Source organism: Apteryx rowi, unplaced genomic scaffold (assembly GCF_003343035.1).
Source record: "Apteryx rowi isolate R43461 unplaced genomic scaffold, aptRow1 scaffold_576, whole genome shotgun sequence".
NCBI lineage: Eukaryota > Metazoa > Chordata > Aves > Apterygiformes > Apterygidae > Apteryx > Apteryx rowi.
This window is the reverse complement of record NW_020450845.1, coordinates 170,389-194,511: the sequence shown is the minus strand read 5'-3', so window position 1 is coordinate 194,511 and position 24,123 is coordinate 170,389. Positions and strand designations below refer to the sequence as shown.

Here is a 24,123-nt window from a genome sequence, read left to right as displayed (position 1 = left end):
GCAGAAACAGTAACAAGTACCTTCTCAGGATTTAGCTGGCCCTGGCTCCTCTGACACCAGGGAGCTGCTCTAGCATTGCTCACCGGGGYGCAATTCTGCTTGGATTTCCACAGCAGCACAGGACATTGCTCTCACTAAGCCAGGCCACTGTGCTGCTCTTTCAGCAATGTGAGGAAGGGGATGAGGTTAGCATTTACTGAATGTGGGGCACGAGTTCTCACCACAGCTGCAGCGTTAAGTGCATGCATGTGCAGTGAAATCCTTCAGCCTGCTGTGGGGATCTGCAGCCCTGCGTTCTTTCCTCATTACTGCCACACCATTTCCTGCAGCAGTCTGTAGGTAAGACTGCATGCCCATTTCTGCTAATTCCAATTGGGTGATGCTCCCTCTTTTCTTTCATCCCCACTTATCTTTACATTTACTGATGAGCTGCTCTCAGTTGTGGTTAACCTACAAGCTTTTGCCAGATTCAGGCTGGAACTTGAATAACTAGCTGAAGTATCGGGTAAAACATTAAGATTTTTCCTGCTTTCCAATGCAGTAGACAAATATTTTTCCTGTGTGTTTTTGAGGCCTGGCCCCTCAGGTTTGTACACCACCCTGCTGTTCTCGTTCTTGCAAAGAGCTTAGGACACAGGTAGATGTTTGTCAGTTGGGAACTGGCGGACACTGATCTAAAACCTGAACACGTAGGTGTAGGCTCCTCTCATGTGAACCTGGCTGTGCAAGTACTACTCCTCAATTTTCTCTTCCAGCAGAAAGCGAAGCAGTTTAGCTTCAGTTGCTGCTGAACATGACTAGGAGGCCAGTCATTGCCGGCATGTCCTAGAGCTGCTCTTTTTCGGTTTTCCTCATGAGGCTGGGCATCACTCCTAACAAAAATAAATGCTACCCTCATCTCCCCAAAAGGGGCGAGCAGAGTTTAAACAAGCCAGGAAGAGAACCAAATAATTACAGGAGACAAAAGCAGGAGGAAGAAGAGAGCTGAGGGTCAGAGGATTACGAATGTGGAGCTGGGGAGGAAGACAGGGTGCCAGGCAGGAGCGCAGGCCGGCGTGGGGCTCTCCCGCGGCCTCGCTGGGCAGCAGGGATGGGGCAGAGGGGAACAAGCCCCGCAGTCGCCCCACCAAGGTCCACTCGAGCTGCCACCTTCTGCCGCAGGCATGGCCGGCCTGCCTCGGGCCAGCCAGCACCGGAGGTGCTCATCTCGTTCCATGGCTTCACACGGGAGGCTACAAATGAAAAGAGGAGGGGAAACATTCAGCGACAACCTCAATACCACTGTTCAGGAAGAGCCAGAAGAGGGCCCACAGCTTGGCACTCTCTCCATACGTGTGTGCCAAGTCCTTCCCCTTGCCACAGAAGTGGCACAGATCAGGGACCCCAGGGAATAGCTGTCTCTGACCATTGGGTACCGGCCTCTTTGAGTGCTTCTCTTCTGTTCTACTTCTTGTCCAGTGAGAAAAAAAAAAAAAAGATTTTGTGAAATAACAGAAATAAAAAAATTCAGAAGCACTTCAGATCATTCAAAATGTTCCATTTAGATAATTCAGAGGGTTTTCAATAGTTCAGAAATATACAAATATATGCAGCCTGCATCTCAAAGGAAAATTAGAAAACTGGATTTTTCTTTTTTCCAAAATATGGAAAATGCCAAATTAATTTTTTCAATTATTTCATCAGTTCTTTTCAGTCAAACATTAATAAGCCATCTCTTTCTGGAAGAGGGAAAAGCCTTCATTTCTACTACTATTATTATTATTATTTTGTATATTTCAAACAAGAAGTTTTGTGATTTTTTTGAACAGTTTTTTTTAAGTACAAACTTTCAGAAACAACTGTAAGTAAATTTCAAAAGTGTAATTAGGAAATCTTCCATGGGTCTGTGCAGAACATGAGATTCCACAGGTGATATTGCATTAAGGCTTATTCACCATGCCATGCTGGAGAAAAATATAGCCCTTGTTTGGATTTTGGGGCTAGGTGGACTTCTGGTCTGAAACAGTAGAGTTCTTAGGTACATAACAAATTTTACCTGTTCATATACAAAGATTCCTAAACTAACAGATGAAGTTAATATATTATCTACACTGTTTCTCAAAAAAGGGACGGATTTTAATACGGCAAGAGATGACGTCAATTTAAGCATGGAGAAAGTATTCCCACTGGTAAGAAGTGAGGAAGCTATTTTTAAGAGTTAAGTTCCAACTCTAGGCCATAATTTGCTATGTCAGATTTAGTGACATTGTATTGAGCACTGTGAAAATGTGCTGTGTTCAGTGGCCTTAACATTTCTCATCTCATGTATGAAATCCTCTAAAGTTACTGGTTTGGAGGAGAAAACATCAAAGGACACTGTTAAGTTATTTTTTACAGCTAGGTGGGAGAAGACAACTGGAAAGGGTATGAGTAATGGAAGATACGTTTTTAAACTCCAAGTTATTAAATGGGGTCTTGTTTATGAGGCAAAGAGTGAAGATAATTATCATATGATGGCTGTCTGGTTTAATACATGGATGGAGTTTGATCTATTCTGTAGTGGCTGTATGTCCATAAAGCATCGCAAACTTGCACTGAGCACAGTGCTTTGCTTTCCTACGGTTAGGCGCCCTAACGCTGACAGTGGCTTCTGAAGCTGTGACACCACCACGTGATGCTGGAGTATCTGCCATGCTGGGCGGCTCTGAGGAGGGAGACTGCACCTCCTTGCTCTGCTAACTTGGGTCCTGGTGAGACAAGAGAACTGCCAAGGAGTGGAAATGAAATAAGCCTACTCTGCTGTAAAAGAGAGCCCTTCAGTTTAGGTTTCCAGGGTGCTGGTCACAGCTAAGCACCAGGCCAGCGTTCCAGAAGGCGTCTTGCTCGGACTGTCACTCTGCCACTTTCACAAATCCTAAATGCACATGAGAAATTAAAAACAAATTCTTCCTTAAAGACCTCCTTGTTCCTGTCAAAGTCATCAGTGCACCTTTTCTTTTTTTATTTTCCTGCAGTGCAAATTTTACCACTTGAAGTAGAGCAAGTTTCCTGATATTTTTTTAATAGAGAATTTTTTTTCATGTAAATTCCTCAAAAGAATTTTGCATTGTCATAAAAAACACCTACTTTCCTCTCTCTGTTAGTGTGGCAAGCAATGAGTAGTAGACAGAACCCGGATTTTCCCTGCTCTCTGACTTACGCCTTGGTCTTCCCTACTCACCTACCCAGGGAGCTGCAGGTGACTAAACCTGCATTTTTCCAAAACAGAAACCCCAGGGGCTGCGCAAGGAGCACAGAGTGCCGTCACTCTGTGGGCAGCTGACTCCGAGCTGCGACAATTCTGTTTGCAGGTGTTATATCACAGCAAAGCACTTAGCCAACGTCATCATCCCAGTAGCGCTGAAGTGTGCGTGCCCTGTGTTTTCACCCGTGACCTGGGATTGTGAATAAATGAGGCAAACCAAGAATAGCCATGTTTACTACTCAGAGTCAAACTATAAACTGTTCAGTAAAAAATATTACATATAGCAAATACCAGTTTATTACTATACCTATATTGTACATGAATGCAAATGTGTTTATAACATTATTGTCTATTGCAGACTGCCAAAAGCATTATAATTTTGCACTGTAAAATCTACAGAGCAAGCCAAATATCTGATGCTTTTAGCTGTGCATTTAGGGCTTTCATAAAGTGCATTGAATTATTGAAAGTTTTCTGGAAAGAAAACTCTCCAGTGTGAAAGAAATACAGAGCTGAACTTAGTTTCCAGTATATATAGCTCCCCTTTCATTTTTTCCCCACCAAGCTAGAAAAATGATTCATTATATTAGGTGATTTCTATTTAATTCAAGGAATACTATAGAGGGATTACTGCTGCAAGGTAACTTTCTAGTTTAGCAAATGCTTTCTGTAGCAAGTGTAAYCCACTTTCAACTATCGCTGATTTGTCTAACAAAAGATTCAGGAACTTCTTACAGCCTCCAGCTTAACAAATCAGGTTATGAATTACAAGGTTGTCCTCTCAGGTTTGGTCCCCACAGACAACCAAGCTTTCAGTTTTTTTGAACACTTCATATGTAAAATCAGAGGTCCAATATAGTTCAATACAAAACCACTTTGATATAAGAAACAGAAAAACAGAGAAAATGAGTCTAAATTTACTAAAACATCAGAGTAGAAGTGAAAATATAATTTTCTTCTTACTCAATCATTCGGAGACCACAGCATTTTCCCAGGTTCTCAGAGACCTGTTTCACACCTATTCTCTGCAGTAATCAAGAGGAACAGATCTATACCACAGTCTCTCAGTTGAACGAGTTAAGGCCTATGCTCTAGGATGTTCTGAGAAACATCTCCTTCATCCCCACTGCTTGGGACCACCGTACGAAGGCATATATTACATATTATAAACAAATTGAAATCGAGAACAAGAATGAAAATGCCTGCTGGCCAGGATCCTGGGGTACGGGAGCATATGAATTTGTCCTCTCAGAGAAAAGGTTTGCACTTGAGTACCTTGACACTCTATATAAATTTGCAAGCCTCAGAGCTACTGATCTAACAGAGAATAGGTCTAGCAGTGAGATTTTCCACTTTCAAAGCTGACCCAACTTGACAGACTCCACCCAGATTCTCAGGTAGCATTTTGAGCAAAAGCAAAACGACATTTATTATTTTACAGCTTGCTCAGTGAAAAACAAAGTGCTCTCTTCTGCTGAAGAAGTACCAGTGCTTCAAATCCAGAAATGCTCGTTCTCATTTCTAGCTCACACCGTGTTTATTTGGCCTTCCCTGCATCATCAGCATCCTGCTGCTCTGGTGCTTACACGCAGAGGTTAGCGGGCAGAGCAGGGCATGCCTGCAGGGCCTGATGCTCGAGCACTTATGCACAGAACTGCTGGCTTATCCATAACACCGTCTGAGAGAGATTATCGGAGACCAATTCTAGTGCCTCCCAGTCTTTCTTTGCTTTCTGCTTTTTTTTTAATTCTCCTGACATCTTTCTTCAGCTTGGTATTTCTCTCCTTATAACCACTCATTACCATAGCCCATTCTTGACCTTTTGCCTTGGCCTGGCTCTTTAAACTCCCGTGGATAATCTCGCTGTTGTAGCTTGCCAGTCACTTTGACTGGGGAAAGGCTCTCAGAGGTGCAAGAGGTACTCCTTGCTTTCTCCATTTTCTTTTAGTAACATGGCCTTGGTTATTAATATGGAACTTCCCATTAAACACTGCCATGGAAGAAAGTAGGATTATCATGTATAATGTTGTTTTATAGATCAACCTGTTCAGACAACACACAAATCACACTGCAACATGCTATGGCAACATCACCATGCAAAAAATAGGGGTTTTTGTTTCAAACATTGGGATAGTTTACTTTGTGGTTGCTTATATACTTTTAGTGTCTTTTACTGACTTTGTTTGTCCCATTGAATCCAAATTCGCTCCTGAATTTACAAACAGCAGACTTGATGCATATTACAGGAAGCCTTTACCTATAAGAAAGTTGCGAAAGAACCACAGTTTTGTTTTAACATGTGAGATATTCCCACAGCCTCACAAAACCTTGTTCTTTCACTGCATTCGTTTCTTTTGTGATTACTGGAAAGTATATGCTTTTAAAATGCTTGAGGAAAAATTCTTGAGCCTCATTACACAGGAGGCAGTTTCTGAGAACTGCTTCTCCCGCTCTAGAAACTAAAAAAACAAAAACCATGATCTTTGCTGAAAGCTCCACTGAAATATTTTTTATTTCAACGCACACAGCTCCACTAACCAGGTCACAGACAAAGCCACAAACACACACACACACACAGCAGCGTCAACTGCACAATTCAACGGACAATGCAGACAAACTTGAGTATAATCCAAGATCTTTCTACCTCTTTTCATAACAGGTTAGTGCTCGCTCTCAGTGTTGGTGTACAGTTTTTATGGCATGGGAAAATAGGGATGTTTCTGCCCTACAAAAATAAATGTGTTGAATGCTTTAGTTTGAACTTTCACAATGTTAAAAAAAAAAAAAATCCCAAGACACTGGATAAGTAAAAAGAATCCCCCACATCAGGAAAGCAGCAGCTCTTTCAGCTGGTGGCAAGAAAATGCCCATAGGAAATTTGCCAGCGTTCATTTTTTTACCTCAGTGAAATCTCTCTCAAAAAAAAAAAATTTTTTAATCAGTTTTTGTAGTCTGTTATCCAAATGAAATCCCAGTCAAACCCCTGTGCATCATCAACATGGATTGTTCGGTCCTGAAGAAGCTGTGCTAGACATTAAGGAAGATGGGGATATTATTATAGTTTAGTTTTCCCTGTGCCCAATTATAAAAATGGGACAAACTCTTTTCCAGTAAAATAAACAGGAGACAGGAAGGAAAGCCAGTGTATTCAAACTGTATCGAACTTAGTATTTTGGGAGGCACCAGAAAAAGGAACAACATCAACCAGGTTTTCACAAATTCTTTACTACCATTTAAAAAAATGGAGAGTGGATCATTCCATGCTTCTTAATGCAAAAAGCATGGCTCCTAAAGGTCCCTTCCTCCATGGGTGACTACTGAGGTCAGTGGGGAAGGGACTAGGGAGAAGGAGTTGTAATGAAAGCATATTACAAAACTGTCATTCCTAGGCAAAGTCACAAACTGGTATAAATACAATTTTAACTGTCATGTTAGAGAAGCAAAAAGGGAAAGGAGGGATTGGTGAGGGGGGGAGAAGGATGTTCCATCAGGTTTACTAGTCTTCCAAGGCAACGAACTTACCACATTGCGTGTGAATTTCTCAAAAGATGTTCGACGATCCAGTGTGTTTTCCAACTTAAATTTAAAATAAAAAAGAAAGAAAAAGAAAAAAGGGGGGGGGAAAGAAAAGCGAGAAAAAAATGGAGTAGAAAAGAAGGAACGATGAAATAATGGACTGCAAAACAAAGTCTGTATAAATCAGGAAGCAAACACAGGTATGAAGCTGTAATGGGACTTTGCTAAACAGTGGATGGGCAAAAYGGGTATAGTATTTGACAAAAATCATTTTTCATGGGGATCAACTGGTTTGATTTAAAAAGAAAAACTGAAAATAAAAAGAAATAATGAAGTGCACATCTTGTGTTAATGAACTGACATTCACAAACTCAAGGACTTCACACGGACAGTTGTAGCTTTCTGGCATTTTCAACATCTCTCTCTATATTGGATCTTCAGAAATCAATGTTTGAACAAAAAACAAAATCACACAGTACTTTCATATAATTTTAGGTTGTCATTATAAACAATAGAATGCTATGGTGTTAAAAACTACCTTATGCTGGCAATAAGCAGGGCCCTGATTTTGCAGACACAGAGCTTCAAACTGATTCTAGGAGATCACTATTTAGAGTCCACTAATAGAAAACTTTTTGTTATAGAAATCTGCATTGTACAAGCTGCTCCACATAATCTGGCCTGTGTCTGTTCAGAAGTCCTCCCATGACTGGACTTTTTAAGCAAATATTACATACGAAGATACGAGCCTTCGTTTGCAGAAGTGTGACGTGATCTCTCTTTCAAATTAGATTCCTAGACTAATCAAAACTATTCATGTAATAATAGGGAAAGAAATGGAAGTAAGCCCTATTTTTACAGCTGAAATTAGAAGTTATTCATATGAATGAGATGATTGTTTCTAAACACATTCTGTAGCTTTCGTAAGTGGAAATAACGAGAACAACAATTATTACATAAGCAAACTTCCAAACATGAAAGACTATTCTTCTGGGATTTTATTTTATTTTTTAATGTATTTGTAAAGCACTTTTCAATTTAAGGTGCTTCATAACAGAGAAAACAGTACAATATGAGATGTAAAAATAAAAATAAGTTTTGCTAGATTAACTTATTAAAACATGCCCGCATGCAGGATATATACATGTATATGTATATTGAATTCCTGTGTGTATGTGACCCTCCAAACACGCCAAGCTGGTCACCTACCAGATATCCAGTTGCACTGGCACAGGGGAGAGAAGACTGAGTATTGTTGCAAACATAACCACCGCTTTGCACAGTGGCAAGACAAAGGCTAGATGGACCAATACCTTTTTCTTGGCCTGTAGCAGCTCCTGGTAGGCACTGGATCGTATAAAACGAGGATAAGAATCACTTTTCATCAGTTTGTAAATGTGCTCCTGAAAGGGAAAGAAGATGCGGTTATTCTCATAAAAGAAGACATACTGAAAATGGGGTGCAGTCACGTATTTTTAATTGTATAATGATACCAGCTAGCACTATTTCAAATGGATAATAGGAAGTCTTATTATCAGATAGCAGGTTGCTGTTCAGCAGGTAAGGCTGAGTTGCTTTCTATTCTTAAAGCAAAAATTCCACCTATCTATTATGTATAAAGAACACAGCACATCTTTCTTTAATTTATAGCCCCTATTTTCACCCTAGAATTATTTTGCTAAGAATTTACAACAGAGTTCTTGTAATTGAAACATTTCTACCTTAAGGCTCAGCTTCAAGATTAGTCAGTTAAGAGACTAAATCTGGAGCCCTGGATCCTTCCTTCTTCATCAGATTTTGTGAATTATTTTCTGGAGATGGTTTTCTTACTTCATAAGCTGGAGAAAGGTCCTAAGTTTCTAATTCAGCACTGCAGAGAAGTGCTTAAGTTAGGGAGGATGTGCCCTGCCATGGCTACTCTTGAAAACATTATTTGACAGATGTTTGTTCTGCTATCCAGCTGACAATATAAAAAGGAAAATACATATGCAAATTGAAGAACAGTTTCAGGTTAATCTAATTTCCAAGATATTTATTCTTCAGAAGCACAGGAAAATTTGTAAACCCTGATCCAGAAAATAAATGATGTAGAGCTTTTCTTTTTGGAACATTCTCATCTCTGCAATATTGAAGAAACTAAAAATCTATAATGTAGGGTATTTATGATTTATAATTCTGGTTCTGGTTATAATGTTAGAAGAGGAATTTTTAGAAAAAGCAATCTGAATAGGAAATACTCCCATTAAAATATTATAAAAATTCCACTGAATTTTGTTATTTGTGTTTTCCTTTGGACGTGAACCCTACCTTCTAGTACAGGAAACTTATAGCACAGCAACCCTGAAACAGCAAATAAACTTTAAAGTAAATACTGTTTCTAAACTTGATACTGCATAAGACCAGTGAATAGAAAAAAGCACCTTTGATGAAAATTATGGCAAAATAAAATTAAAGCTGATTTTTAATCAGTGTTATATTAGAATCATTCTCCAGATTTTCTAAGTGCACTGCACTGTACTTTCTAAACTAAACAGAGAAATTCTGGTGTATATATAGAATTGAAGCTGGGGAGCTTTTATTCCATTCAGTTTCTATGAGAGCAGCCAATTCAGCCAAGACAGCAAAAAGGACTGTGTTCCTATCAATGTTGTTGGGCATTGAGATGCTATATCTGTGCAAAAAAAAAAAAAAAAATCTGTAAAAATGAGGATAAATTAAGCTGCAATGTATTAGAATTGCTAATGTAGAATAAGGAGTTGAAGCTGGATGTGAGTTAATAAAAACGCTATTTTTACTTATGTATCACTCTCATTTGATATGGAGTTCCATGATGCCACCCATCAAATCCAAAAAAAAAAAACCTTTTCAAAGCTTTTTAAACCAAAAGTAAGTCATTTGCTGACTCTAAAAATGCTTTTAAGTTGTCCCTTTCCAAACTGGCAGACCAGTAAGAGCCTGTTTGAAAGGCAGAGCTCCGCTCCCGACAAAACCCTGCCACTTTAGGTAGGACACAGTGTAAAGGTCCTAAAGCATCTGATTCAGAACATGGCAGGTACGGTCTGCCCTGTTTCCTCTGAGGAATGGAGGCTTCCAGGGTGAAATTGTATGCTGAACTGGATCAAATAAGCAGAGGTCTGACAGGAGAAAAAAGTCCAGCTCGCATAAAGGGATCTAGAAGTAAAACGGTGTTGAAATTTTAGATCTATTTTTACAAAACAAAATCTGGGTACTGCCAAAGAATTTAATTTTCCTTTACTAACTCAGCTGTGAAGATGTGTTTTCTTTCAGATCTTTTATACTGATGGAGTATTTATTTGTGCAATTTATGCCTTTCTTTGATGTGCACTGCATTCTTAAATCTCCAGTGTGGCTCAGCAGATGCAAGAAAAAAATGCATATTTGGCTTAATGCAGAGTACTACAAAACAGTGTGTATAATATAGTGTCTCATGAAAACTTTATTGCTGCATCACATTTTGCTGTTCTCATAATAGCAAAATGAGAGCACAGGAATTTTCTTTTTCCTTTCTTTCTAAAGGTGGTAGAATTATTCTCCCTCCTATCTAGGGTCGAGGCACTTTCCCAAAAGGCAGGAAGCCCAGATTTTATTCCCTTCTCTGCTTCACAGGATTTGAAGCTGCATCTCCTGACTCCCGAGATGACGTCCTAATAATCAAGCTGTAGAAAATTCTGCAGGGATATGATCTCAATCTCTCCTTTTGACACAATTTTACTTTGCATTAATAATTAAATTTTCATCACTGGGCTGCTGATAAAAATGGAGGAGGATGGTACCAGTTCTACTTTTACTGTGGGTCCAGTTCTTTCTATTGCTTTTCCCTGAAGTCTGCAAAGATGAAATATTTAGTTACAAGTCACATGAAACGTCCCATTTAATATAGAAGTACTTGTTTTTCTTTTTACTTCTAAGGAAAAATGAGATTTTTATTTTCCCCTTTTATTTTTTAACTTTTGCTTCCAAACTCAAAAAATAAAGTATTTCTACAACCCTAGATCTGACCAAATCTTTTCATTACAGTATTCAAGATATGACTCCATCAGTCCCCAAAGAGCATCATAAGCCATTTAGAGACTGTTCTTTACTCCTGTAATACTTTTCATGGAAAAGTACTCTTAGAATCCTTGCCTGATGTTCTGTAGATAGTACTTTAATAAGATTTAAAAAGTACATCATCCATGGAACATGACACTTCAGCACAAGCCTCTACAAAATGTTATTTCTCACGAGTCATACTCTGTCCACGGTGAGAACCTATGACTCCTATAAATGATAACAAGAGTTTTGAACATGCATTGAGAGAGCAGATATTGAGTCCTTCAGAGGCAGATCTTGAGAACCAGAAACTCATGTGGAAAGGAAGCTTTTTTCTTAATGCAACTGGATTAAGCTTATTTCTTAATGCAAAAGGATTAAGAAAACAGGAACTTGAAAATATCATTTTTATTGCATTATGCACTTGGCTCTATTTGAAGCCAACTTGAAGCCTCTATACCAAGCAGAGAAGTTTCATGAAGAGCTGTAGTAAACCACAGGCCTCATGAAAGAAAGAAATGTTGCCCATTTGCATTGCTGGAATTGCATTTTAGGAAACAGATCTTTATCACTTCATTCCCAATATATCTTATGTCAGTATATACATTCTACTAGCCAATATTCTATTTCAGACGCCCCTAAAGAAGATTGCAAACTGACCTGAGCATCTTCAAACGTGTATCTTCCAGGGTCCTTTACGTTCTGTGTTGTTTTGTCATAACTTTTTGAATCTAGATTGATGGCACTGGGTGCACCCGGAGCAAGAAATTCTTGCCAGATTTCCTGGACACGAGCAGGAACTTCACGAATAGGCCTCTTCTTCAGGTCTTCTACTGCTAACCAGAACCTATGGCACAATACAGCATCTTGAATTCCAATTCAGTTTAATTATTAATGAAGCAGTCCTCTGCTCTTAAAAAGATAAAGTAACTGTGAAGATTTCATCTCAAACATGCTAAAATGAGCAAAATCCATAATTTTATGTTGAGATCAGGATTTTGGTGTACTGTTTCAGGTAATCCATCTATCTTAAATAGCTATCATTACAAGAGTCTTCATGAGATGAGTAAGAAATCCTTCATTATCTATGTATGGCTAACTCACTTACAGGAAGGTTTCTATTCAACCAGAATTAAACTGAGATTTCTTTTCATCTGAGCCACAATTTCTTATATTGCTTATAAACCTACTGCTTTTTGATATTCCTTCAAAAGCTAAGAACTTTTGTTCTTATTATCTACAGACATCTCTCTGAATCCTGCTAAACTATCACTGTATAACTGTAACTGTAATTTTGTGACTATTATTCCACAATTCATGCTGGAAAAGCATTTCCTTTGCTCACTGATATTTCATTTCTTTCTTTAGCATTGCATTTCTATAAGTACTTTTACTAAGGAAATGCCGAATGGAAGTTCCCATGTTCTCTCTCTCTTCTGCTGCAGAGCAAACAAACATCAGGCAGATACATACAGTGCAGGCTGGTTCATGGGATACTTCTCACTCAATCTGGAAGAGGATCATTAAAAAGGTCTATAAGCTATAAGCTCAGCTATTCAATTGTCATTTGCTATTATGGTCTCTGTACGGTTATCTCTGTTATGGGTGTACCAAACTTTCAGACTGCACAACACAACTCTAAATTCAGCTAGGAGTCCTACACTGAGACAAGGTGTAGACCATAAATAGTCTTTTTTTCTCCAAGAGCTCCACTACAGTATGACTTTTATGGTATTAAATAACCAATATTCACCATCACAACTTTTCAGTATTGTTTTGACAGGGCTGATCCTATGAAATAGATGAGCTGAACTTTGAAGTGAATTAGCTGTGACACAAGTCAGATTTTACAAGGCTGCCAAATAATTTGGATACACCTTTAAATTGTGGTTTAACTGCTTACACTTTGAGATCAAACTGAGCTCTCTTTAGCTCAGTTAAACAGGGGTGRGATAGGAAAGAGGAACATGGGAACTGAACTCATTTCCCTCAAGAATGCAAAATGATACTGCCCTAAGTCCAAATTCTAATATAGTTATTGCAACAGCTTTCCTGAGAGGCTAATAAAACATAGCAAAGAAAACTTTACAGCATTAATCTTATAAGCAGTTCTTCACATCAGATGATTTACCTTCTGCGAAGTAATTAGTCTCTCACAATCTTGTTTTGAAACTCCTATAGCAGAGGTGGAAGGAGCCTGTGCTCTCTTTGTGGGCTCCTCCTATGCTCTCACCTCATTCCTCTTTTTTTGGAAAGATGCTCTATTCCCATTTTCCAGAGGCACTGGATCTGACTATTCAGTGTATCTTCTCATCACTCACAAGCCACTGCAGTCAGCTTCACTCTACTGAGATGACTATTTCAGGTATTTCTACACCCTCCAATTTCCACAGTATCTAAGAATAGCTTTTTTGTCTGTAGATCCCTTAAAATTTTCCAGGAGACAAAGAAGTAATATTGTCTCAGTTTTGCAAATACATTAATAATGTACAGTCATTCCTCCAAGGTCACACAGGGAGTCTGTGCCAACACAAGAACTCCAGTTTCAAAAATTCTGAGGTAGCGTCACTTATCTCTGAACTGCAATGTGAACATTGATCTACACAGAGCCTAGTGACTTACTTTGAGAATCTGATAGCTATGCAGCAACAATAGAGGGCTTATAACTCAAGTTTAAAAACTGCACAGCTCACAAACTCTAATTCAGTTTATGCTGTCAAATTTGGGCAACCTACTTTGGTTTCCTTAAGCTGCTTTTGATATTTGCATTTAAAAGTGTATATCCTGCAGTGCCAACCCTTTCAAATGCATCCTCTGGGACTGGCTGATTATTCATGTGTATAGAAGTCAGGTAAGGAACATAAAAATGAGAGGGAAGGATGTTCTTTGTAAATACATGTTTTCTATCACCCTGCAGACATCCTGAGGATCTAGCTCAAAGCTGTCACATTCTTGTTTGCTCCTTTATATCACTGCCAATATTTCTGGAAGACACCACAAATATGCCTTAGGATGCTATTTTCTTTTGCAAGTAAACTGTTTCTATATAGTAGGTAATGCTCAATTATGGGGAAATAGATGGAAAATAAACTGAACTTCTTTGAGGAAACATGCAGCTTCCAGCTTGCAATAGGAAGGCTGTATAGACACATGCTTATAGGCTGAACACAAGCTCTTCAATAGATTAATTTTATTTTACTCTTCTAACATTAGCATTCAAAACCCCTATGGAAATTGTGAGGCTTCAAATATAGAAACCTCTTTAAAAGTAGGAAGAAAATGCTGATTTCTGCAGTATGTTACGTCTAGAGAGCTTACTTCACAGCCAACACACATTTTAACATTTTAATCTACTTATTGAGCTTTCAAGACAAAATGTATGCCCTCCTCCCACAGAAGAGTTAAAGTCAAATATGCACAAGTTAGGAAATGACAAAATTGGACTGCCACTTCTTGCATTTTCAAAAATAACTTTTCCAAGTATTGCATGGCAACCAACAGCACAATGAAGTTCAAGTCTCCAAGACCTCAGTGCAGGGCCTCAAATCAAAAAGAGCTCCCTGTCCCTTTTGACAGCTCTCTGCCTCATTAGCGGTGAACCAAGCAAGGGAAGACTCCTGTAGAAAGCAGCATGTGATGTGCCACAAAGAGCATCTGCAGGGCATCTCCTGCAAGGGCAGGAGAGGGGATGGGGGGGAACCAAACTGCATTTCCTGGACAATAATATACATACACTTAGTGCTAGTTACTGGAAGTGACTAGAGTTCAGTCTCTCTGCCTTTGGATGAATGTCCTTCTCCCCCGACGAGGGAGTTTGCGTCCACCCAGGAGACACTCCCTGGTGGGTGCTCAGAGCCGTCTCACCGAACGGGGCCTGAGCAGCTGCACAAAGCTGGCTGCCGTCCCCCGTCCCAGCGTTTGGGCTGCCACATGCTGGGTCACACGCCAGATGCAGAGCTGAGTGAGAGTGCACAGCATCTGATGGTCGTACATCCAGTCACATGCTATGGTAAGACACATGTTACAAGACATCTGGAGATTATGTCTTCCAGCTGGATTACTTTCAAAGTGAGGGTGGCCTTGCCAGATAAATATCACAGCTGCAACACAGCTTCTGTCCCATTAACTGACCTAAATGTCAGATGCAGCCATCAGCAGATCCCAGATCAAGCTAATCAGTTAAATTTAGCACAGCGTGAGAGAGCGGCTGCAGTGATTCTCCACAAATGTGTGAGGTTTTATGCAGAGTGTGGAGAAAATGAAGTGGGAATTACATGCTCCTTGTGCCCAGTGCCTGTGATACAACAGCTCCAAGGAGGACAGACCTGTCTGCATTTTCAGCAATAAACCATAACAAACTCCACGCAGAAAATCAGCTAACATTTTTCTAGAGGCAGGAAAGACCACTCTCAGACTCCTAGAGTCCACTTTCTTGCCAAATACAACTTCAAGCTTCAAGACATAGTGCTAAAGGTCTTCAAGAAAATGGCAGAGAAAACAATTAAATCTTACAGCTAGTTCCTTCCGATCTGATCTGCAGAAATAGCTGTATTTCTGGGAGTTTAAGCTTGAGACTGAAGCAGAAAAAAGCATGGGCAACTTCAGTCTCAAGAATTAAATTTTGGCAAAGTTATTAGCAAGCAAAATCTGGGGCTCATAATCAACAGTGTGAGGGATAAAAATTACCAGTGTCCATACTGCATGAGAAAGTGTCATTACCAATGCTTCTGTTCAGGCTTGTAACAGAATCAAGTATAGTTAATTGTTCTTCATACCTTATAACAAGCAGAACTCCCTTCTCCCCCATCAATGAAGACAGAAATGTCTTGCATTTAAAATCATCAAGAATGATGATCAATAGTAAAGAGTAACAAACAAAAAAAGTGAAACAGGATGGATTAAAAAGAAAAATTAACCTCTTTATCATTCCCCCTCTCCTCTAATAAAAGCTCTGTCATGGTGTAGTGAAATGAATAACCAGAACCATTAAGCTGAACATAAAATTAAGCCCTATGATTGAAATGTTTTGTAGGCAATACTGCAAATTTTTAGCAGTGAATGTGGGGGTTTTATTTATTTGTTCTACAAGATATAATTTGAAGCTTGTATCTCCAGAGTGGAACATTTTTACAGTAACTGGTTTACAAGTCCAAACTAAACACCTCACAAAATCTCAGCTTGCAGTGGGTTGGTCACAGAAACTTTATCCAGAGAAAACGTCTCGAATCTAGCTACCTTCTCAGTCCCTCTCTTATTTTTCCCAGACAATCATAACTCAAAGCCCCTTTTTCCTAAACTGTCCCACACATTATGGAAGCTCATAATTGAGGATCAGTGGAAGGGGCAAGGGTTCCAGCAGCAAAAGTCCATCACAGAAGATGCCCTGCCTTCATTAACGTAGGAGACTTTTGCAGCCTGAGCACTGCCGTGGAGGTCACGCCTACTGCAAAATTGCATAATGACTTGGACAGACTTTCAGATTGGCAGGACTGAAACCATTTAGATCTTCACAGGCTGCAACTCCTACAAAATAACCGTTTGGGAACAAACATACAGTCAGCATATGAATACTAGCTTTTCAAAGAATTCTGCAGCATGCAGACAAAGGAAGGATATAGAGAGGAATTCGGATTTGCTAGAGATGAAAGAAATTAGGTCTCCAGATGCCACATTTCAGTAAGATTCATTTCATTATCTCACTCTTTGAAAATTCCTTTTGGAGTGCTTGGACAGCTTTGTGACCAAGCTCTGTAGTACCGGATCATGCTAAAACTTAAGTCTTGTGAATTTTAAATACTGGTCACTGTTTTTGTATCAGGCAGTGGGAATTTTACAAATCTATTATTCAAATCATGTGCTGCTTAGCTATTTGTCCTCTTGTAGTGAACAGAGTACAAAGTAGCCCTTCCAAAAAAGCTGCACGGTAATGGAAGATTACAAGTCATGGCGTATGTTAGGTGAATACAGCATCCATCCTGGGTGTTAGCAAATTGTAATCATACTGTAATGAAACTACCACACTTACAGACCTTATTAGGCTTTTTCAAGAGGACTTTACTAAATGATCAAGCAGGACAAGACTCACTGGGGTCATTCAGAGTAAGATGCCTCAGCGCCCTCTCCCAGTAGAAGGATATGTTTTATCCATTTGCTACCCTTTATAACACCCTTGATAGAATGAAACATGATTAATTCCAATTTACAGGCAGAGAAAGAGAGCACAGAGAGAGAGAGGAGGGAGTTGAACCCTGGTCGCATTCCTAATCATTGCATAGTGCTTAGTTCACGACTCGAGCGACTTCATCCCTGTTCTGCTTCTTAAGACAGGCTCCATATCCACTAAGAATCAGGTTCTTGGTCAGCTTAGATGCTCTCAGTTCAAGTTAATGAAAGAGGAATACTGGGAATATTAACTACATAAGATAATCACACTTGAATAGAAATGGTGTATCTGGTAGGTTTTATCTGTTGTTTTATATTTCCAGCATTTCTTTCATTAACGTGAGCTTTAAGACTTCTAATTACCTAATACTGAATCTCTCTGTAGTGCCTGCAGTCTCCTCATGTATCCTATGTATGGTATTTGTTAGCTTGAATCCAGGGTCCAACCATGCTATAGGTTTGACGGTGCTTGCTGTAAATTTTATCATGATTAGACCTGCAAAAGGACCAGAAGTGATAGATACAGACTTGAAGTTACTTTGTTGCAATGGGAAGATGTGGATGGAAATAAATCCTTTTCTCAAGGTGGCTGTTAAATCAAAAAAACCAACAAACTGTCACAGTGTGGTTAACTGGCGAGCAAAGAAATACGTGGTCTTTTAGACTTAAGGTTTATTTAACAAAAATGCTTGAAACCAACATGTCCAAAAAGCTTTCAGTTTCTGTCACTGATCGGTAATGCTTTGACTTCCATATATAACAGGCTTTACAAATTCAGGCTTTCTAACCTGAAACTTCTAACTTTACTATGTGAGCCTAACTGTGGATTCATTGCCCCAAAGTTTGAGAATTCATAAACGTAATTCTGAGCTTGTGAGACAGTTTTCCTTCAGTTAATCATCAGAGAAAGAACACTTGCAGTGTGAGTTTGTTCTTCTGTCTGATCCTTCTCTGGGACAGCCTATAAATTCATATTCACTGTTGCTCAGATATTGTATTTTATATATATAAGAATCTAGAGAGAGAGACAGAATAGTAGATTGCATGTCAAGGAATCAGCTCCTTAACATATTTCTCTAGGGTATTTTTCTGGATCAGTCACTTGCAGTCTGCCTGTGGTTAGTGTTGTAAATAGGATTAGAAGAAAGAGCTAGGGATTATGTGGGTAACAGTCTAGTTGGCAGAGAGACAAATTAATAAAAAAAAAAGCATAGAAACCACAGCATACACTAGACTAAATAGGTTCATGTTTGAACAGCTGCTCTGCATAAGGAACTACCAGGGTGTTTTGTAAATAAAAAATTACCTTTCCTTTTTTTGTATTACTCTGATTAAAAAGTTTTTATTTTAGCAGTTACTTGAATTTCTTAATGAGAAACAAATCTACACTTGTCACTGCTGAAGTCATTTATCAACATATACACACAGCTAGGCTGTATATCAATGGGAGCAAAGGCAAAAAAGTCAGCTAGGAAAATCATAAGGTCTAGAGTGTCTAATATACATCTGTGATACAAAGTTCACCCTTTGAACAAGACCGTGGCCAGCAACTTGGAGAAAACCATCTCCAGCTACTCTGCTGACAACCTTCAATAACAGCAGTGAGGTCTGTTCCATTACTCAGCCTTTAGGAATCAATGCCTCAAAATGCTGAAGGCCTCTTGCAAAATGCTACATAAATATAACTCTACTATGCGTGGCTATGCTGCACCGCTTAGGAGTGAGACCTGGCATAGAAAAAAAGGAGTTTAGGATTTCTCTCAGTTAGAGCATGCATGCAAATAGGATTTTACACTCTTTAGGATGGAGGTCAGTGGAAAGTGTCATAGATTACATCTGACAAGAAGATGGAAAAAAGAGGAAATTACATTGTACATACTTTTGTACTTCATACAGTCTGACTGATCTACAGAAATGTTGTTATCAGTCCCTCTGGAATGATTCTAACTGTAGTACGGCTTCCTTAGAATASTGACAACAAAACATACTGTTAGATGAATTATATATATTTTTAAATGAGGTAATATTTCTCCCTCACTTAAAAAGAATATTGTTCATATATATATTTTTGATGTAAGCTTTATACACATCAGCATCTTTTCATTACGCCGTTAGTGAGGAATTTGGGAGATAGATGTCACACTATTTCTACTGTGCCTGATCCACATCAGTAGCAAAATTTTTTAAACATCTTGGTGGAGATTTTCAAAAGACCAAAGATCCATAGGAACCTGACCAACAGTGAAAATTTGTGATTTTTACTTCTAAATTCCTCAGTTTTTTTTAACAAATTCTTTAATTTTACTGTCTTCATATTATTGAACTTAATAAATGATATCGAACAGGCTTTGAGTTCCTCAGTGTTTTAAAGATGTGTAAAAAAATCAGCTGAGAAGAAAGCTTTTACAAGAGTACTTTGACCAAAAGCTGGGCATGACTGGGAGAATATGCTTCATGCRAATCTCTGTTAACTATAACAATTTATCTCAGATTGAGCATGGGAACATGCAGCAATCTGAGAATGGACTCTGAAGGACAAGACATAGGAAAATTTTTGCAGGCGTCAAAAACTAGCAAGAATGGTATCAGACAAAAAACTATCTTAGAATCTATTTCTCTCACATTTACCTTAAGTTTTCTGAACTGAATTCTGACTCCAGGAATTTAAGAAACTGCTCTCTTCCCACAGGGTCTTTCAAAGCTTCATCCATGCCAAACCCCCATCGCTTTACCCTCTGCTGTCCTGGCTCTTTACTACAGAAGAAAAAACAACAAAACCCACAATCAGCAAAACTTCAGTATCCTAATACTTTGTGTTTATAATTCAGATTAAGTCCCAAAGTTCAACCACAGATACTCCATCTTCCCAATCACTCATATCAGTGCAGCATTCAGAGATGAGCAACCAGATGGTCAGTACTTACGCAGTACAAAGGTAATATGCATGCACTTATGTAAAAGATTAAGGACTTATAACTGGGAAATGTTACCAGATTTTAAAAGGTGCCTTTTTTGTCAGTTTACACAGATTTATTAATCCATATCTCTTCCCACACTATAAAAGTGTAAGACTGGAAAGACCAAAAGAATATACATTTCCTTCATTGCTCTCCTGCCTCAGTACTACACTGATATACAGAGATATACCTCTATCTGAAATCTTCATATTTCAAGGAAAGCCTAAGTTATACCACTTCACCCCAAAAGAAGAAATAAAATTATTTACCTCGCCTCCAGCTCCCAGAAAGTAGTGTCATCTGATATCCATGGATTTGAGGGATCAGGGGGCACGAGAAAAGGATCATATTCCAAATACTGCTCTGTATAAGCTAATAAACTAAGAAAACAAAAGCATCAAACATTGTCATGTCACGGAGCAAGGAAACCTGATCAGGTTACCACAACTAACAAGTTACCTTCCATCAACTGAACCACGGTAACCAGCTGTGCACACACTCAGAAGTCACCTACAAGCTCAGACTAAAACAGATTTGCTCAAGTCTCAGTTTAATAGTGCCAATGATTCAATTGTCTCCGAATCTGTGGCCTTGTGAAGGAAGGGTGTTTCAGATCTTTCTTATCAAGATCCGAAATGAAATAAACTACAGACTTTTCTAATATCTCTAAATAGCTTTTCATTAAAGAATATTTAGAGCTCCTTAATGCACTAATGAATTAAATCTAGCATCCTCTTCCATGTTCATTTGCTTTTATAAAGGGACATATTTTAAATCCCTATGGTTTTAATGATCATCTCCTTTAAAATCTGTTCTAAAACACTGCATGCTATTTAAGTCACAGTCATTGGCCCTGTGGCTGTAGGGTCTATATATTTCTCCTTTTAAAATACAGTTAATATTTGTATTGTTTCCCAGTCAAATGGCACTACTCAAAACCACATCAGTTTTTTCCAAAGTCTTCAGTGTTCATAAAGTGGTCTGACTGACTTGAACACACTTAAAAATTTGCTTGTGTTCTGGTAATTTCCATCTCCCATACCCTTATTCTCTCTTTCCATCTCTCTTTTTGCCTCATCATCAACATCATTAACCTTATTGAGAAGTGAGGACACATATTCATCTTTTGGTCCCTATTTGTATTCGGTCTGTATTCCATCCTTACTGTACAGCAAACACAAATTCTTAACCTGTTCTCTTTATAAATATACATTCATATGTGCTCCTGTGTGTGTGTGAGTACATACATACATATATATAAGCACACACCTGTGCACATACACATATATGAGGGGATGAAGAACAATTTCTATTTAATTTCTTTTACTAGCCCTTATACAGCTTAACTTTCTGCAATTTTCACTTTACCTCTGTGCTTCTTCATGTGTAAGATACAGCAATTCTTTTCTCTTCCTTTTGTAAGCTGTGGTTAGTCTTCTAAGGGGTGTTTTGTTTGTTATCTAGCCCCTTCCTTACATATTTTGGTGCTATTTAGAGACCAAGTCCTAACAGTGTTACATCCGCTGCCCTGAAGGAAGCTCAGAAGCACTGTGTTCAAGTGCAGAGCTCCTCCCCTAGCCAGCTCTCCTAATCACCTCCCTTGCTTTATCAGTATTATTGCCCTTTTCAAATACCAAAACAGTAATTCCAGATGTATTTCTGTTCAGCCTCCTGTAAGGTGAAACTCATGACCACTTATCAGAGGTTCCTTCTGTGACTCTTGGATTTATCAGCAAATGTATCAAGGAATATCCGGGCCTTCTCTTATCAATAAAAGAACTTCATAGCTCACACTTAAAGTAAACTCTCACCACTTATTTCTGCGACACCCGAGCTCCCTTGTCTCTCTTTCTTTGCAGCTATTTTATATTGATATTTTCCCAAGAGTTATCTGTGTAATTGAAAAACCAGAAGATGTGACAATATACTTACCTCTCTGCAACTTTTGACATTTTTAATCGATGTCTGTCTAATTGCATTTGCCAGTGCTTAATCTGCACAAAAGGAAAGCAAGGAGTGTTACGAGTAATTCATTGCTTAACTCTGTTTCCATAACTTTTTTATTAGGGCTGTAATTTAACCTTTATTTATCCTAAGGCACAGAAGAGAAGTATATCTTAGTGACAACAACATTTCAGTATTATAATTCTAAAGTAAATGGAATTTTCCATCAACCAGAAAACATTTTTCAGAGACAAAAAAGGAGCCAATCTAACATTTTCCCTACAGGTTCATCAAAAGAAAACCAAATAGCATTTTTTTTAGATTTTTAAAGAAAGCTGCTAATTCTTCAGACATTTACCTTCTCCCAACTCTAACACCTCAGGAGAAATCAATGAAGTATTTATGGCAGGTAAATGTGTGAACAGATACATCCATATGCTGAGATGTAACCATGCCCCCAAAACTCATACTGAAGTGTTGAAAGGAAGAGTGAGCAAGCTATCTACTGCTAAAGGGACTAACGGGCTTAACCGTACAAAGAACCCACTAAGGAGACTGTTTCTAAAGCCCTTTAACTGTTTAATTCAAGACACAAAAAGTGTCAGTGTTTGTCTCATTAGTTTTAACAGAAATTACATACCTAAATCCATACATCCTGAAATGAGGAAAACATTCACTAAACATTTAATAGATCTGTTCTGAATATACTTCCCAGTCCTGATAATTCTGGTTTAATACCTACTTTCTTAAAAAGTTCACATAAAAGTATATGCTTATAGTTATTTTTCAGACCTCTTGGTGCAGTTCGTCTTCTGTGGGTGGCTTAGTCTCTGGTACTGGTGTGTGGGTAGGGCTGTGACTTCGAATGTCGTTTTGTAAGCCATAGACAGACTGTGCAAAAAATATGGAAAAAAAGCTGCTTTCAGACAATTTCTTTCTATACAYACCAATAGTAATTGTACAGTTTTTGTACTCATACTCAAGAAGCTAGCCCATATCATCTATTTCAAAAGAAACTGTAAATAAACTATGCACTCAGATAAAATTCTGCTTCTATACCATGGTGCAAAATAAAGACTCTCAAAAGGGCCCAGTTTCATAACACCACAGAATAGGATCTACTTTTATTTTGTCTTTATATTAACAGCATAGCAAATATGGGGGTTGACTGAAAGGCAACTACTACAGTAAGTGGAAACGGCTGGTAGGAAAGGAAGAAATAGCACCCTTAAAGGTACGCTATCACAATGGATTATTTGGATGACTCCCAAATTTGTGATTAGTGCTTGATAAATTACTATAATCTGGAGCTTTCACTACCGTAAATAAGCTATGCTAAAACTTTCTATAAATCCAGTTTCCTTTTTAAAACAGATTTTTCCATGGGTTGACACTAGAATATACATCGAAGGGAGTACTTTAAAGTTGGACTCAATCTACATTATTATGCTACAGAGGATTTGATAGAAAGTGTTGGTCCAGTCTATTTATAAATCCTTAGAGAACCTGTACAGTTCATGTCTGGAACCTAATTTAGATGAAGCCTATTTCCTCTACAGTTTCTGGTCAACCATTTGGGGGATATCTGTAAACTAGAGATACCCTTTTCATTCAGGACAGCACAAGAAGTACTGCTATTATAGATTATATAGCATTTTTCATTATTTTCCTCAACTACTGATAGAAACATTTTAACATGCTTTATTCAATCTACTGAACAACATGCATAAGGCATGCAAAATCGGTTACATTTTCATAGTCTCTGTGTATTTCTCCAAAGCCTTCTTATGTGATAGCACTTTATTATTAGCAAATTTGTTAATACTGAGTAATTTAAGAGCTTATGAAATAACAAAATATGTTCATGTATCTGTTCACTGGAGTGAAAGAACAAATTATTTTAAGAAACTGTGGAACTTCACACTGTAAATCCCCCCCTCCCCCTTCCTGCTTTTTATATAATAGTACTAGTTACCTTTCTCGTTTTATGGGGATTTCTCATTCTTGAAGACTTTTTTATATCCACTTCAGTGGTGTTTACACATCCAGGCTATTAAAAGAAAAAGAAAAGAAAGCACAAGGATAAAATCTGAGAATGAACTCCACGCTATTTTCTTTGAGATTCTCCTCTTCAGTTTGTAAGGGTAAGAAAACAGATAACCAGAGGCATATAGCAACTTGATGTCCTTCTGCAATAGTTTCTAGAGAAGACGTGCTAAATCCTAAATAACATGGCATCTAAGGAAGCACTGCAAGTACCATTTTGTG

General features: G+C 38.4%; 1 protein-coding gene across 5 annotated transcripts in view; it reads right to left on the bottom strand.

Moving 5' to 3' along the window:
- RGS7 (regulator of G protein signaling 7) overlaps nucleotides 1-24,123 on the bottom strand; it is a 136,473-nt gene that overhangs the window by 4,306 nt on the left and 108,044 nt on the right. For 2 of the 5 annotated variants that reach the window (XM_026082404.1, XM_026082405.1), the window contains 8 exons: nucleotides 23,831-23,905; nucleotides 22,648-22,746; nucleotides 21,844-21,905; nucleotides 20,181-20,291; nucleotides 19,583-19,708; nucleotides 11,453-11,639; nucleotides 8,053-8,142; nucleotides 5,874-5,948 (listed from right to left, as the gene is read on the bottom strand). In XM_026082404.1, coding sequence (XP_025938189.1) covers nucleotides 5,874-5,948; nucleotides 8,053-8,142; nucleotides 11,453-11,639; nucleotides 19,583-19,708; nucleotides 20,181-20,291; nucleotides 21,844-21,905; nucleotides 22,648-22,746; nucleotides 23,831-23,905 — 825 coding nt within the window. Of the gene's footprint in view, nucleotides 1-5,873; nucleotides 5,949-6,745; nucleotides 6,800-8,052; nucleotides 8,143-11,452; nucleotides 11,640-19,582; nucleotides 19,709-20,180; nucleotides 20,292-21,843; nucleotides 21,906-22,647; nucleotides 22,747-23,830; nucleotides 23,906-24,123 lie in introns of those variants that run through there. The other 3 variants (XM_026082403.1, XM_026082400.1, XM_026082402.1) reach the window with 3 other exon arrangements.